The 17,593-nt window shown below is 48.6% G+C and overlaps 1 protein-coding gene across 1 annotated transcript in view; it reads left to right on the top strand.

The window, feature by feature from the left end:
* The window catches only part of PLXNA4 (plexin A4), a 482,931-nt gene that overhangs the window by 364,284 nt on the left and 101,054 nt on the right, over positions 1-17,593 (top strand). The window contains exons 5-7 of the mRNA XM_061414733.1: positions 6,272-6,372; positions 16,268-16,391; positions 17,060-17,213. Coding sequence (XP_061270717.1) covers positions 6,272-6,372; positions 16,268-16,391; positions 17,060-17,213 — 379 coding nt within the window. The remainder of the gene's footprint in view (positions 1-6,271; positions 6,373-16,267; positions 16,392-17,059; positions 17,214-17,593) is intronic.

Raw genomic sequence — 17,593 nt, 5'->3', positions numbered from 1 at the left:
TTTCACTCAAGGATCTCAGAATATTTCATGCATATGAATTTATTATCAGTCTACCAACAGAAAGCTTCTCCCCCTTGATCCAGGCTCCTAGGCAGGAAATAGGTGTTCTTATATCCAGCCAATAGTGTTTTTTAAATTTTTTTATTATGGTAAAATACTCCTCACATAAATTTGCCATCTTATCCATTTTAGGTGTTTGGTATCATCAAGTGCATTCTCCTTGTGCTACAACCCTTTCTTCCCAAACTGTCTGCTGCTGCTGCTAAGTCGCTTCAGTCGTGTCCAACTCTGTGCAACCCCATAGACAGCAGCCCAGCAGGCTCCCCCGTCCCTGGGATTCTCCAGGCAAGAACACTGGAGTGGGTTGCCATTTCCTTCTCCAATGCAGGAAAGTGAAAAGTGAAAGTGAAGTCGCTCAGTTGTGTCCGACTCTTAGTGACCCCGTGGACTGCAGCCTACCAGGCTCCTCCGCCCTTGGGATTTTCCAGGCGAGAGTACTGGAGTGGGTTGCCATTGCCTTCTCCGCTCAAACTGCCTATTAAATACTAACTCCCTATTCCCTTTCCCTCAGCCCCTGGCAACCACTTTTTATTTTCTGTCTCTATGGATTTGACTATTCTGGATCTCATATAAGTGGCATCATGCAATATTTGTCTTTTTGTGACTGACTTATTTCACTTAGAATAATGTTTTTAAGGTTCATCCATGCTGTAGTCTGAATTTCCTTCCTTTCTGAGGCTGAATAATGTTTAATTGTGTGTATATTCCACATTTTATTTATCCATTCATTTTTTTTTATACATTTCAGTATCCATTCATCTGTCCATGGGTACTTGGGTGTCTACCTTCGGGCTATAGTGAATAATGTTGCTATGAATATTGGTATATAAGTTCAAGTCCCTGCTTTCAATTCTTTGGGAATATGTACCCAGAAGTAGAATTACTAGGTAGTATGATAAATTCTAAGTTTAGTTTTTTGAGGAACTGCCAAACTGCCCAATAGGTTTTTGCCTAAAGCTGACAGAATGGGTCAGGAAGACTGCCCTAATAGAACCTTCCACCCCAGGAGCCCCACTCTCTCCCAGCATGGTGTAGACACAGACCAAGGTCCTGAGAGGCAGTGGCTGGTGGGGTGCGGTGCTCCTGTCTCTAGAAGCAATGAGGGGGCAATTGAACCCCTAAGTCAGCACCTGTCCTAGAGTCCAGTGGCCAGGGGAGACAGCCCTCTCTTGTCTGTGGTCTCTGAGACCATCCGCCACTAGGGTCCACTCATCTCTAGATATGTCACGTTGCTATCTGACTTGTTCTCCAAGCAGAAGCCCCCTTCCATGACTTTCTTTTTTCACCTCTTCCTGTGGCCTGAATTCCCTCACCCGGTTAATTAGCATGCCTGGCGCTGTAGCTGAAGACTTTAATCAGCGTGGGGTGCTTTTAATTAATCGTGGCTCTGCATCTGGAGTGGTTTGTGTTCCAGGGTCAGGAGAGGAGTGGAGATGGGGGATGGAAGAGGCGGCTTTGTTCGCTGTCAGGCGCAGGTGGAGAAGTTGCATGTCTGGGGAGAGAGGATCCTAGTGCCAAGGTGACTCCGAATCTATCGACCACCTGTGCAGCTTCCTAGCAAGGTGTGGCCAGTAACCAGAGTTGTTAGGGTACAGAATGGCACCCAGATAGATGGTGGGCTAAATCTAATTTTCAAAAGCTATTTAAAGTGTCAGGCAAATTTCTGATGCTCTCCAGATTACATGGGGTGGGGAGTGAGGCAAAGCAATGATGTAGATTGGGAGTTATGGGGTCCCCCTTGGAGAGGTGGTCATGCTGGAGAATACTGCCTGAAAGTGGGACTTTGGACATTTCTCTGAGCCTGGCTTTCTTTGTGAAAGTCCTGCAAAGGTGAAGGGAGGCGGCACTCAGCTTTTAAATAATGGCAGCTCTTCTATGTGGACTGTCAGAATCCTGGTGGTTCCTCTGTTTTAGCATCCGTTCTTTGAGGAGAATGGAGAAAACCTAGGTAAAGTTCAGAAGAGTAATAACAAATGACTGAACATACAGGTAGAAAGAGCCTCTAAGAAAAGGTGAAAGGAAGTTAGGTAGCATAATAACTTCCCAGGACTTCCTTCTACAGGGATTGCCCTGATGAAAAGCAAAAAAAAAAAAGTTCCTAATGGATATAACAGATGGTAGAATAAATCCAGGAAGCCGGGCCAGGATGAAGCAATGGATGGTTTAGGAGCAAACATCACAGTTCAAGGAGGAAGTTCTTCTTGGCATTAAACTCCTGGCCAAGTTCATGAGGCCTAGGAAGGCTGTCAGGGCAGTTTTGGGGTGATGGGGGAGGAAGAAGTAAAGTGACAGGGTGGTAAAGAGTGAGTATTAATGACAACTTTCCTTTCTCGGTCAGCTTTTCTGGTCTCTTTCACCATTCTGTAACTGGCTGGGGAATTAGAACTACTAACCTAACCTAACCTGTCAGATCATAGACTTTCAAGGGACTTGTGATCCATGCTGTTACTGTGTACTTTTACTTAGACCCAACCCCCCCTCCCCCCGCCCCAAGCTTGGGCTTCCCTGATGGCTCAGAGGGTAAATAAATTGCCTGCAATGCCAGAGACCTGAGTTCAATCCCTGGGTGGGGAAGATCCCCTGAAGGAGGAAATGGCAACCCAGTCCAGTATTCTTGCCTGGAGAATCCCATGGACGGAAGAGCCTGGCAGGCTACATACAGTCCATGAGGTTGCAAAGAGTTGGACACGACTGAGCAACTAACACTATTGATGACAAAGATGACAGTAATAAAAACTTTCTCTTATGATGTGTTTGATCATTCACAAAGTGAAAGAAAGTGAAAGTGTTAGTCATTCAGTAGTGTCCAAAATTGATGGGGAGTCTGAATTGATGGGGACCTTTAGCTCCATGTTGAAAGATAAGGGGAAAAATGGGACTCAGAGACAATAAGACCTCATTGCCAGTAAATAGTGAAACCAGGATTTGAACCCAGCTCCAAAGGCTCATACACTCTTTCCAACCAAACGTAAATGACTCTTGTTTAAAATCAACAGAGGAGAGGCTTTACAATTCCAGTTGGTGGTTTTGTTGTTCAGTCGCTAAGTCATGTCTGATTCTTGGCAACCTCAAGAACTTCAGCACGCCAGGTTTCCCTGTCCTTCACTATATCCCAGAGTTTGCTCAAACTCATGTGCATTGAATCGGTGTTGCTATCTAACAATTCCGGGTAGTGATATTATTAAATACCGGTTGCAAGATGTTTTTAGAAATGTGAATATAAAGGCTTTGGAGGAGATCAGATTCAGCAAGCAGCTGGCTTCATGTGTTGTACACCCCAGAATCCCATGGCATGGCCATCTGAGACAGATTACAGACCATGTCCCTGGGAGAAACCAAGGAGGATATTAATTAAGTTTAGACCAAGAAAATGCTTTTGATTGAGCAAGCCATGATTTCCTCTTTAAGCCTGTGCAAAATATGGAGTGCTAGACAAGCAGCTGGAACATATGAAAACGTTATTATGTGCTTATGTTACCAACTTTCATCATCTCTGGTCCCCTTTATTACTTTTTTCATCACTAGACATCCAGTTTTGAAAGATTTTTGCCTACTAAACCAACTGTATTTATTAAGTAATAATATATTTCCTATTTTTAATATGGCAAATACATCACAGAGTATGCACACAAACAGAAAACAGCAACAATCCAGTTTCCATTGGGCTTTTGGAAATATTAAGAATAGCTGTGGATCTCGTTACCACTTGTGAATTCCTAGGAGTCCATGTGCTTCGGTCTGGGTACCGTTATTCATATGCTTACATGACCAGTGTCTATGCCCATTTAATGGGTAGGTAAGGAAATGAAAGAGGCAACAGGAAGCAGGTCAGTTTCTGGCTATGTGTAGAGTCAGGGGTGTAATTTGTAAGAGGCTGATTGTCAGGATCAATTATGAAAATGGAAAGGCTGTATATACACGGAGCTGAGGCACAGCCCAGGCTGATGGCGTGAGAGGTCATAGAAGGAAAGATAAACTTCCACATGTGCAAAAAGATATCTGAGAGTGTGGAGAAAGGAGCACCAAGGCCCAGGGCAAATCTGTACAGGAGCAGGAAGCTAAAAGGTGCCTTGGAAGAAGTGAACACACATGGTGGTCATTAAGACTGCCCAACGGGCACGTGAGAAAACAGGAAAGATACATAAAGGGAGGAAGAAAATTAAAGTAGAAAAGAAAAAGAAATCATGTGGGATTGGAAAGTAACAATTAATGAATTATTAATTCCGAAAGAGTTCTGAGACTAATTGAGCAGACTCTGGTGCCAGTTCGCCTGTGCGTGAGTTACAAGTAGCCCCTGCCAAGTGCTACATAATTTTATGGAGGCAGATGTCCCATGAAGCAGCAGGGAACACACAGCCTCTGCATTTGCTCATAAAGCACAGAGGCTCAGCCAGGTAAGGTGATTTATCCTTCACCATGTCTACTGTCTGATGGCAAGAAATTAAAAAGGATAACCAGCCTGGATGGGACGGGAGTTTAGGGGAAAATGGATATATGTGGATTCATGTATATGTATGGCTGAGTTCCTGTGCTGTTCACCTGAAACCATCACAACATTGTTAATGCTGTGATATAATCGCCTATGTGTACATGCATGCTAAGTCGCTTTGTGATATAATCGCTTATGTGTACATGCATGCTAAGTCGCTTTGCTACTGCTAAGTCGCTTCAGTCGTGTCCGACTCTGTGCGACCCCATAGACGGCGGCCCACCAGGCTTCCCCATCCCTGGGATTCTCCAGGCAAGAACACTGGAGTGGGTTGCCATTTCCTTCTCCAATGCATGAAAGTGAAAAGTGAAAGTGAAGTCACTCAGTCACGTCTGACTCTTAGCAACCCCATGGACTGCAGCCTACCAGGCTCCTCCGTCCATGGGGTTTTCCAGGCAAGAGTACTGGAGTGGGGTGCTATTGCCTAGTCCAACTCTCTGTGACCCCATGGACTGTAGCCCACTAGGCTCCTCTGTTCATGGGATTCTCCAGGCAAGAATTCGGGAGTGGGTTGCCATGCCCTCCTCCAGGGGATCTTCCCAACCCAGGGATCAAACCTGAGTCTCTCATGTCTCCTGCATTGGTAGGTAGGTTCTTTACCACTGTCTCCACCTGGGAAGCCCATAGTTGCCTATACCCTAATACAAAATACAAAGTTTGAAAAAAAAAAAAAGGATAAGCACATCAAATTCTCTTAGCTCAAGCTGAAAGATTAGGTAAGAAGTCCTCCACCGAGATAAAAAGGTATCCCAAATGGAAAAGAATGATTACCAAAAAATAGAACCTTTTTGTAAAGAAGAAACTGGTAAAAGTGGAGAAGAAAGACAAGGCTCTAGGAAGAAAATTAAAATTCCATTTGATCCTGTGTATCATTATTAAGTACCTCCTATCTCTCAGGCCCTGAGAAATCATGTCAGAAGACACTGGGGCAAAGCTATGTTAGAGAACAAAGAAATTCAAAAGATCTTTATGGGGATGCAGGAAATAGAAGCATTTGGGCCAAACAGAAATGTCATGTGGAACATTTTACATTAACAAGTGGCTGGTGAAAGTGAAGATAAAGTTTTGGGGTTGGAGAGGAAGCCTCTAGTCATGAAAAGAATGCGGGTAGGAAGAGAAATAGCAACAGCTGCTCTTTAAAAGCACCAGAGTGAACAACTCTGCCAGCCAGTTGGCCAACATTATGAGAAAGAGAGAGTGGGCAGATGACAGCATGAAGCGAGTGGATTACACCTTGTTACAGAGAGAGGAAGGTACTGGATTTGGGTGCAATGCTCTCCGGAACCACAAAAATGATGAAACTTGAAGGAGAAGGTCTGGGAAGGGGGGTGAAAGAGAAACATGAATGGAGAAAGAAGAAGCATCTATGGTGATTACATTGATAAGAGAGAAATGTGTGATGAATTGCATGTTTGTAGCGGTATTTGAGGGTTTGGATGATGGGAAAATTTAAATGTACAGGATATAAATATCTTTGATAACAATGTGATATAAATTCTTTGGCGTCTATTCCCAGGGACTTCTAAGAAAATAACCGATGCTCATGCAGCCATCTGCTCAAATACAATCCCTCCAGGTCTCTTTTGGATCTGGGGTTCTAGGCCCCTACCTGCTACCGCACAGTCTTAGATGATACACCCGACGAGATAACATCAATTCCTGGTAGACTACAGGCTGTTCTACAAAATCTTGACCTCTGTCTCTCCTGTGGTCCTGTCCTAGCTCACCAGAGTCCCTGTGGAGTCCTGTGGTCAGTATCAGAGCTGCAGCGAGTGCCTTGGCTCGGGCGACCCCCACTGTGGCTGGTGTGTGCTCCACAACACGTGAGTACCTCTGGGCAGTTTCCTCCTGCTTCCCACATCCCCAGGTAATTCTCTTCCTCTTCGTCTTCTTCTCTGTCACTGCTGTCCTACAATTTGACCTCTCTCTTCTCTTCCTCTCTTTTCTTACTCTTCCTCCCTTATATCCTTTGTAAATCTTATCTCCCTTCTTGTGTTCTGACTTCACTTTAAATTGTTAACTTCCCATAAAAATGTATGGAAATGTCAATGTGGGAATGGTGATGAGTCACGATATGGGGTCACCTGGGATTATTACACTCTAAGGGGCTGGAGGGAGATCTCTGGACATTTGTGGTTGCAGACTGATATTCCAGGGCTGAAGAGCAAGAAAAAGGCATTGGACTCTTTTTCTCCAGGCTTACATGGGCTGCTAAATCATTTATGTGATTAGTGATTCAACAGTCACTGAACAGACTTCAGTGTCTCCCCAGAATCTTCTGGTATTTGAGGGTTAAGTTCAAGTGTGTAGCACCTAAAGGCTCTCCTTGGGGCTGTCCGAATATTCAACTGGCTGTCCGAGTGCCCTGTGCCCAGGGTTACGAGACCAGTGGGTGAAACTCTGCCCTGGTGTTGCCACTCCCACCCTGTGCCTCTTCCTTGCTGGCTCCATTTGACTCTCCAGAAGTGGAAAGAAGGCAATGGTGCGCAATGGAGGCAAACAGATCCTGATAAATAAACCAAGGGATGAAAGTAGGGCATAGATAACCACCCAGACACATGCGGAGAGCTGAAAGCCTTTCTCAGTGGGATCCAAAGACCCCTGGCCTTGGCATTGCTGACTGGCAAAACCATCAGTAGTTGGGTCCCACTCAGTGGAACTTGGTCCCAGTCAAGCTTTCATTGCAGGAACCCCAGGCTTCTAGTTAACAGTTGAAACCTAACATGCTAAGAGTTGGATATGTGTATGCGTGCGTGCTAAGTCGCTTCCATTGTGTCCGACTCTTTGCAACGCCATGGACTTTAGCCCACCAGGCTCCTCGTCCATGGGATTCTCCAGGCAAAAATACTGGACACAAGTACCATAAATTAAAAAAAAAAAAAAGATTTTTTACTAAGAGCCTGAACTGTATGTGACCAATGACATTTACCAGTCATTTCCAACTATAAGAAGGTGGAGGCAGGGTCCTGCCTCACTCTACCCCAGGAGTGCCTCTGAAAGTTACAGTGACCTGTTAAATTCTAACACATCCTCCCCAAAGGGCCCAGGGCAGGCAACCTCCCTTCTTTGGGTGACAGTCTCAGGCACCACAAGACCCTTGAGTTTGCTAAGGAAAGGTTTGAAAGTCCTCAGGCATACTGTGGGGGTGGGAAAAAATGGAGGCCCATTGACCTACCCTGAAATACACATAGCTCAGAGATGACCGGAAAGCTGGCTAGAGGCACATACTCAAAGCTGTGTATCCTAACAGAACAGTGATGCCTGAGACTGGCCGGCACGCAGAGGATGGGAAAGACTGCATTCAGAAGCCAGATCAGTTCTGATCAGTGCAAAAGAGTTGCCCGGATGATATTTTACAAGGCAGCGGGGAAGTCGTTTTCTTTGTCCCACTCAGTGAGGCCTCTCAGAAAGGGGCCATGCTCCAGATCCATGGCTTCCTTAGGGGCCTTTGGCAGCTGGCGTTCAGCTCGGCCAAGGATGGCTCAGCTTCTCCTGGCATGAGGCTTTCACACCTGGCATCGTTTAAGGGCGATCAGGAAAGCCGCCCCGCCCCTGACACGCTATGCCTATGGGACCCAAAGGCCAGTCTCTGTGTCAGCTTTGATCCTGCCTGGCGATGCCGGCCCGCCCCGCATAGCACAGAGCCGTGTGAGGAGCAGTGCCCTGAGGCTCTGAGACAGTGGTACAGGGGGCTACGAGTACTCCCACCTCCCCGCTCTAGAGCTGAGCTAAACGGGAATGACAGAAGCCGGTCCCAGAAGTGACTCCTACCTGGCCTCAGTTTCTCCTCAGTAACCTAATACCTGCCTCCTGGCAGAAAACAGGAGTGGACTGGGTCCAAGGTGAAGTCCAGACAGTTCATGAAAGAGGCCACCAGCCTGCACTGGGAAACCCAGCCACCCTATTCTCAGCATGGCCTAAAGTAAACAGCCATGGATGTGAACTTGGGGCACCTGCTGCCAAGTCCAAACTGCACATCCCCCAGCTGTGTAGCCACCTGGGGCAGCATCCCATCTCTAGAGTGCTCTGCTGGCTCAAGGTGTGATTCTCCGTGACCTTGAGCCTCCTGGCTGTGGGAAGGACCTGGTGCTCGGGGCTGTGCTGATGTAAAGCCCAACTCTCCAGGAGCACTCAGCTCATGAGCATCCTAGACCCAAGCTGCCTGCCCTCCGTGACAATCTGTACCTGGATCCTTCCTCCCTCCCAGAGTTAATAACCAGGAGAAACCCCTGGCCCACATGGTCAGGTGGAGAAGAGTGGATCCCTGGATCTTCTAAGATGCTTTGAATCAGGATTTAATATTTAATTTACATAGAGTGAGATAAATGGATGCTCTGTGTACAGTCTGAAAATTTTTGATCAATGCATAAACCAAGGTAATCCATACCCCATCAAGATATACAATATTCTCTTATCAAGAAAAGCTATGACAAACCTAGACTGCACATTAAAAGCAGAGACATCACTTTGCCGACAAAGGTCTGTACAGTCAAAGCTATGGTTTTTCCACTAGTCATCTACTGATGTGAGAGTTGGAACATGAAGAAGGCTGAGCGCCAAAGAATTGATGCTTTCGAATTGTGGAGAAGACTCTTGAGAGTCCCTTGGACTGCAAGCAGATTAAACCAGTCAATTCTATGGGAAATCAACCTTGAATATTCATTGGAAGAACTGATGCTGAAGCTGAAGCTCCAATACTTTGGTCACCTGGTGCGAGGGGCACACTCACTGGAAAAGACCCTGATGCTGGGAAAGATTGAGGGCAGGAGATGAAGGGGATGACAGAGGATGAGACGGTTGGATGGCATCATCAACTCAATGGACGTGAGTTGGAGGATGCTCTGGGAGATAGTGAGGGACTGGGAAGTCTGGCATGCTGATTTCAGGGGGGTCACAAAGAGTTGCACTCGACTTAGCAACTGAACAACAACTTCTCCGGAAAGTTCCCTCATGCCCTGTCTTAATTCTTCCCAGGGGGCCTTTCTTTCTTATTTGCTTAAGTTCAGGGCAAAGCCAGACATTGCTTCTCCTAAATATGCCATTTGCATCCCTTTCATCTGAAATAGATGCCAACTGGGCATTCATAGCTACGAATTGATAGATGAGGACTCAGGCTGAGCAGGAGGTAAGGGAGCAGGCTGGGGTTGGGCAGAGGCAGTGGGGAAGGACAAGGATGCCAGAGAACGTGTAGATGCTCCATCAGGGCACCTGAGTTTACTAGGGAGGGGAAGACTGCAGGGGTTTCATCACTTTGGAGGCTCCATGCCCATACACAAAGACTTGTCCCTGTATCTCTCACACCAGCCCTGGGCCTCCTGTGCCAGGCACTCTGCTAGGCTCAGGCACACAGAGGGACCCATATTAGACCTTCTGCCTGGCAGCAAGTCCCCGGAAACCAGGCCTGTGATCCAGGGATGGGGTGAGGGTCGCAGTCTACAGTAGAATCAGCACGTTTCTCGAGTTTGCACAGCAGGCAAGACCCTGAGCTAAGTGCTGCGATTCCAGCCAGCCAACCCCAGGAAAATCCCTGCAAAAGAGCATCGGTAATGGGCTTCCTTGTGATTTCAAGATACATCCACTTTCTCTGTCACTTTTGCCAACTTTTCCCATGGTTGGAGGGAGTGAGGCGATGGGGAACTTTGCAGGAAGAGAATGACAGCAGGTGTGTGTGTGTGAGAGAGAGAGAGAGACAGAGGGAGGGACAGAAACAGACGGAGGAGCAGGAGGAGAGAGAGCATGTGTGAAGTTCAAGGAGGGGCCCCCACCAACAGGTGGCTCAGGTAGCTGAAAGGGCTGTTTGTACCAGCAAGGGCACAGGTGGGCTACAGACTGAACAAGCTTAAGAAATGCTCATGTAATTGAAACCCTCCCGCCTGTTACTCACCACCCTCAATCAGGCCTGCCAGCCCAGTTGCACAGAGGGTCACCCCTGTAGCCCTCTCTTGCAGCCCCAGGTCCCAGCCCACGGGCTTGGTGTGTTCCACTGATAACAAAAGCTTCAACAAACTGGGTATCTATTTGTCCATCACCTTGAGCCTTTTTTTTTTGGCAGGGCCTCCACCCTACTGGGCCCTAGCCTATTCTGTCTTGGGTGAAGGAAAGGAAATGCGACAGCCCACCTACAGCCCTGAAGCCCAGCCTTCACTTGTCCTGGGCCTGGAACCCTCCCTCCAACCACCAGGTCCCCAGCCCCCTCTCCCACTTCCGCTCCCATGCCCAGGCCAAGAAGGTAACGGGATCCCTGCAGACCCAGCCCCATCGATTGGCCCAGACGTTACCTTTCTTCAGCAGGGTCACCAGCGTCACCCCTGGGAGGCTCATGTAACCCACGACATTAACAGGGGAGAGATATGATCAGCTTTGAGAAAGTCTTTCCCTTCCCCACCTGGGGACCCCTCCTCTTTGCTGATTTCTTCTCCTGGAAGGATGCCCTCCCCAGGATGGCTTGGCATGGGTCACTCTTCAGGACTCACTTTGTATAGCTTCTGCCAAGATGGAACAAAGGAAAGGAATGAAAAAATGCTGCTACTTGGAGCAGAAGCAGTGGGTTAAACTAAGAAGAACCTATCCACGGACAGACCCTGTCTGGGCTCAGTCTCCTTCGCTAAATAATGGCTGTGACAAGAGCCATCTTACAGCCACGCCTTGAAAATTAAGGAGAGGATGTGCGGGCAACCCCTGGGGGGCCGGGAAGTAGCTCTGACTTTAGTGGCAGTGTAAGCAGGGGTTGTGTGTCTGACCCAGGGCCTCCTCCATGGTCCCTGTCCCCTCCCTGTCCTCCCCGGAGGGTTCTGGCAGGGTGGCTGGGACTAACCCACTGCTGGGAAGTCTTCCTGCTTCAGCCAACCCCAACCAGCCACACCTTGTCTGAAACAGTTGTGTGTGTGTGTGTGTGTGTGTGTGTGTGTGTGGCTGTCCCAGGGCCACCTGGGAAAGGGCGGAGAGAGCAATTTGTTCCATTGTTGGTTCTTATTTTTTAATTGCTAAGTCATGTCTGACTCTTTTGTGACTCCAGGCTCCTCTGTCCATGGAATTTCCCAGTCAAGAACACTGGAGTGGGTTGCCATTTCCTTTTCCAGGGGATCTTCCCAACCCAGGGATTGAACCCACATCCCCTGCAATGGCAGGCAGGTTCTTTACCACTGAGCCACCAGGGACTAAATGTCTCCTTAGTCAAGTCCAAACTGATTCCAAAATGCAAGTCCTTTTGTGCCCCCAGGATCTCCAACTTGAATAAGGTTCCTCTTAACTTTTCTATAAAGTTCATTTGAAAGCCCCACCTCCATTCCATTTTTTCCAACCCCTTCATGTTCTAAACACAGATTCCCCAAATATTGCACTTTAAGCATGACCATCATGAAAGGTTGAGGACTAGGGAATTGCCTGTGGGGAGAGGCAAGGAGCTAGTTCTGATATCCGAGGCCTGCAGGTAGACCCACCCTGGAGGGCCTGGGGAGATGGACCAGCAATGATGTACGCCCCACGCTGACTCGTTTGGAGGCTCGCCAAGTTCGGACTCACAAATAGCCCCCCTTCCAAATTGAAATTTGCTTGCCCGGCCGGCAGCCCTGAGAGTTAATATTTCTATCGCCGTATTTAGGAATTAATTTCTGGAGAACTTAATCACCACCTCTTTCTCTACCCCTCACCCCCTTCCTTCTTCCATTCCTCTCCCTTCTAATTTTCCACTTGGCTGGGAACTCTCCAGCAGTGAAAGTTCAGGCTTAGGGGAGGCGGTAGGAGCTGCTTCATTAGACAGGATAATCTCATTGGAACCACTGACTTGAATAATAACCCCTCCAGGGGCCAGGGCCTTTGTCCCCAAGGGCTTTTAGCACCTCTGGAATGGGGCTGGAGGACCCTCTGCAGAGAAACTGGAGTAAGGGGGAGAGGGAAGAGGAGCTTAGCAGGGTCGGACTCCAATCCCGGGCCTGGGCTGTCTTGCTGCAGCCCACTTCTTGCAAGTCTGTGTTCGGTGGGGGCAGCCCTGGTGCTGTCAGGAATGGTTGTCTAGAAACTCAAAGCCATACGGCATGCTCTATTTGAGTCCTGCCTGGAAAACGGATGAAGCAGGGTCTTCCGCCATGCACAAGGTGCCCCCACAATGGAATGCAAAGAGATGCTCTGGGAAGTCCCTGTAGTTCCTTTGAAGGAAAGATCCAAGCCAGCAGCACCACCTCCCTACCAGGGGTCATAAATTAACCCTTTTCATATTTCCCAGCTCTTGCCTGGGCTAGTGAGATATCAGAGTGCCAGAAGCACTAAAGCCATTACCCCACCAGACCCTGTAAGAACCCAGAAGGAATCCACTCTTCCCCTCCATTTCCCCATCACTTCTAAGGTCAATTGTCTGCTTTTGGACATTCACAGCTTCCGCCCTCACAGGCCTTGAGGGATAGTAGAGATGTCAAAACATCCCTGACACTGACCTTAAACTTGACTTTCTGTGAAGAGAGCTGAGTCCTCAATACCCTTTGACAGCTGGGAAGAAAGCAGAGCTACAACCCAGGCTTTTCCTCTTTGCTCCCTGCTGCCCTCTGGGGCTCCCTCTCCCTCATTAAGAGGAAAAGTGCTTCCCCTATCCTTCTCTTTTCATCCCTGATTTGCCCCATGGGCCAGACTGAGAGGAGCTCTGTACTTCTGCATCAGCTGTGATTTGGAGGACTTGGATGGGGAATGTGGAGGAGGGATGGGACAGTAGCATTAGCTTTTATGGAGGGCTTATTATACATCAGCTGCTGTCTTCCATGCTTTACTCACATCCTCTTTTAGCCCTCATAAATAACCACATTAGGTAGGTACTGTTTTGTCCCCATTTTACAGATGAGAAAACTGAGGCAGCAAATTCAGTTCAGTTCAGTCGCTCAGTTGTGTCTGACTCTGCAACTCCATGAACCACAGCACACCAGGCCTCCCTGTCCATCACCAACTCCCGGAGTTTACCCAAACTCATGTCTATTGACTTGGTGGTGCCATCCAACCATCCCATCCTCTGTCATCCCCTTCTCCTCCTGCACTCAATCTTTCCCAGCATCAGGGTCTTTTCAAAGGAGTCAGCTCTTCACATCAGATGGCCAAAGTATTAGAGTTTCAGCTTCAACATCAGTCCTTCCAATGAACCACCCAGGACTGATCTCCTTTAGGTTGGACTGGTTGGATCTCCTTGCAGTCCAAGGGACTCTCAAGAGTCTTCTCCAACACCACAGTTCAAAAGCATCAATTCTTCAGCGCTCAGCCTTTTTTATAGTCTAACTCTCACATCCATAGTGGATCCATACTGGATCCACACTGGAAAAACCATAGCCTTGACTAGATGAACCTTTGTTGAGAAAGTAATGTCTCTGCTTTTTAATATGCTGTCTAGGTTGGTCATAACTTTCCTTCCAAGGAGTAAGTGTCTTTTACTTGGCTGCAATCACCATCTGCAGTGATTTTGGAGCCCAGAAAAATAAAGTCAGCCACTGTTTCCACTGTTTACCCATCTTTTTGCCATGAAGTGATGGGACCAGATGCCATGATCTTAGAGTAATTTGCCTAAGAGTACAGAGCAGGATGGGATCTTGAAAACTGAAAGCTATAGATGGCTTCCATGTACTTGTGCTCAGGGTTAGTCGCTCAGTTGTGTCTGCCTTTTTGCAACCCCATTGACTGTAGCCTGCCAAGCTCCTCTGTCCATGGAATTCTCCAGGCAAGAAAACTGGAGTGGGTAGCCATTCCCTTCAAAGTGAAAGTTTTAGTCATGTCTGACTCTTTGCAACCCCATGGACTATAGCCCACCAGGTTCCTCTGTCCATGGAATTCTCCAGGCAAGAATACTGGACTAGGTAACCATTCCCTTCTCCAGGGGATCTTCCTGACCCAGGGATCAAACCTGAGTCTCCTGCACTGCAGACCTAAATCTGAAGGGAGATGATACATGGTTAGTTTCAGGCTCTTGGGAGCTGTGGAAAGATGCAGTCCCATGAACTCTGGGAGCAGCGAACCATGCAGCTAGACCTTGTCGTGAGATTCTCCCACCAGAGTTCCTTTGTACCCCCTGCAACAGAGAGAGAGTCACCTCTTTTCTGCCTGAACTCTATTTGGTAACTCCTGGTGATGTTTGGGCTGAAAGTAGCTTCATTTTTCCTCTCTTCATAACTTAATCAAAGCCATTTTTCAGATCTACTGATTGCTCTTGGAAATAGGAACTTCAAAGTTGGGGAGTCAGTGAATAATTGAAGTTCGTACCAGCTCTCTGGGTCTGCTGTTAATGGGAGTAATAACACTATTAATAGCGATGTCAGTGCAGACACCCTGGAAAAGTCCATAACATTAGCTTAATGGCTGGAGGTAATGAAGTCCGCGCAGAGGAGCTAGCCTGGTAAATTAACTTCCCAGACTTTTAGGCAGATGCCCTTGTTGCCATGGGTCTGCTAGAGCAGCTCAGGGGCGCCTTGGAGACGACCACACTCTTAGCTGACCTTTCACCCTTGGGATGTGATTTCTAGATGAGTCCTGGAGAATTCACAAGTCTCAGTGATATTCAAAGTGCTTCCAGTGGCAGGCAAAAACAGAGATTAGCCTAGAAAAGAAGATTGGAGGGAAATTTTTAACTTTTCCTAAGCACAGAAGGGGACATCAGAATGGCAAGGGAAATGGGTTTAGTAGAAGCTTTGGGGAGGCAGAGCACAGTGGGTGAGAATGGAGGGTCCAGAGTTGATCTGTGTTTAAATGCAGGCTTCTCTGATTAGCTGGTGACCTTGAGCAAGGGGAGAAGGAAATGGTAACCCAGTCCAGTGTTCTTGCCTGGAGAATACTGTGGTCATGTATGGATGTGAGAGTTGGACTGTGAGGAAAGCTGAGCGCCAAAGAATTGATGCTTTTGAACTGTGGTGTTGGAGAAGATTCTTGAGAGTCCCTTGGACTGCAAGGAGATCCAACCAGTCCACTCTAAAGGAGATCAGCCCTGGGTGTTCTTTGGAAGGACTGATGCTAAAGCTGAAACTCCAGTACTTTGGCCACCTCATGCGAAGAGTTGACTCATTGGAAAAGACTCTGATGCTGGGAGGCATTGGGGGCAGGAGGAAAAGGGGACGACAGAGGATGAGATGGCTGGATGGCATCACGGACTTGATGGACGTGAGTTTGAGTGAACTCCAGGAGATGGTGATGGACAGGGAGGCCTGGCGTGCTGCAATTCATGGGGTTAGGGTTCATGACTGAGCGACTAAACTGAACTGAACTGAGGAGCGGGCTGGTGGGGAGAGGGGCGCCGTGGCAAGAGCATGGTTGAACCTTGTCTAGAGGGATAGGTAGAAGTTGGGTGAGGGTAATGTGGTGAGAGGGGCATCCAGACAGAGGAGCTGGGGTGCACAAAAGCAAGGAAATCAGAAAGAGGAGAAATCTGGAAAGAATAGCCTCGGTTTGCTAAGGAGGGAGAGGGTGGTGAGGGCTGAGAGTGAGTGGAGAGGGGGGATAGAAAGGACTTTCACCTGTTTCTGTGAATGAGGCCTTGAGAGCACTTTGGGGTGACTTTTAGGGGTTTGATGTGGCAACCAGTGGTTGGAATTGCCTTCTTCCAATGTGGGCGTGATGGGGGTTGGACAGGCTGGTGAAAGGAAACTAGGTTAGTCCTGGGCACCTCCTAGTTGCTGCTGGCAGTGCCAGGCCTCCGTGCCAGCCCCTTGGTGCACCAGGAGCCGCATCCTGAGTCCCCGTGGGTCGCTCTGTCCTTGCCAGGTGCACCCGGAAGGAGCGCTGTGAGCGGTCCAGAGAGCCCCGAAGGTTCGCCTCCGAGGTGAAGCAGTGCGTCCGCCTGACCGTCCACCCCAGCAACATCTCCGTTTCTCAGTACAACGTCCTGGTGAGACAGTGGGAAGGGGTCGAGGGACTTGGGGAAGAGCCCTCTTCCCACCAAAAGGGCCGCAGACCCATCCCCACCCCCAGGAAGGCTGGGCTGTGTCTGGCCAGCAGAGCCACCCCAGGGCAAGGCAGGGGTTAAGAATGTGTCCCTGGGGATGGGAGAGGGGAACGTTTGCAGGAATACTGGGGAAGAGGCGCTGTGCATAATGGATAGAGAGGCAGGGAAAACTGAGACACCAAAATGACCAGAAGAGTGACCGAGACAAGGAGAGTGTTGGGAACGCCATCCTTGTCTGTGAGATGGGAAAGATGCATGTGCAGAGGGAGAAGCCGGGACACAGGCACCTGGATGACTGATGTTCCCGTTTTCCAAAATTGAAGATAATGGAATCATGCCTGTCTTTCTACCTACAAATCCCCTAAACAGTCATTTCCATTTCCTGGGCCAACTACATTCAGACGCTAATTTCTTTTTTCTCTGTCTCTTACTGTTTTACCTTCTCCATCCGCTCCTGTCATAATTCTTTTCTTCTTTATGTCAATACTGCCACATGCTTTTCTCTCTTCTCTTTCTCTCTGATCTCTCTTGCCCTCCCTCTTTCTTACTTTATTCCCATTTCTTCTCCCATTTCTCTCTTCTTCTCTCTCCCCACACTGGGCTGTTCACAGCTGGTCCTGGAGACATACAATGTCCCGGAGCTGACAGCTGGCGTCAACTGCACCTTTGAGGACCTGTCAGAGATGGATGGGCTGGTGATAGGCAATCAGATCCAGTGTTACTCCCCGGCAGCCAAGGAGGTGCCCCGGATCATCACGGAGAACGGTGAGCAGTCCCCAGAGGCCAAGCTGGGCGGCAAGTCCTTCCTCCTGCTGCCTGGACCACGAGAACTCAGGACAGATGCAGGGGATTGGGGAGGGGGGAGCACGCAGGAGGGGAGGGTTGGAGGAAAGGGTGTACCTTGGTGGGGATGCTCTAGGAAGACGGGGATGGAGTGTCCCTCCACTGCCTTTGGAATTGAAACCGGGTGAGCATCCAGGAGTCAGCCTCACCATGGGTGAGGAGCAATGCCAAGAGGGCGAGGGAGGGAACGGCCAGCACAGCATCAGAGAGTGCCAGCTTAGAGATCTTGCTGCAGCATGGGAGGAGGGATGGGGTGCAGGGGTCGTTTGGCTCCTTACCTCCTCCTACACTGCAGGGTCTCT

This window comes from Bos javanicus, chromosome 4 (assembly GCF_032452875.1).
Source record: "Bos javanicus breed banteng chromosome 4, ARS-OSU_banteng_1.0, whole genome shotgun sequence".
NCBI classification, from domain to species: Eukaryota; Metazoa; Chordata; class Mammalia; order Artiodactyla; family Bovidae; genus Bos; species Bos javanicus.
The sequence above is the reverse complement of the archived record's forward strand: the minus strand, read 5'-3'. Positions and strand labels throughout refer to the sequence as shown.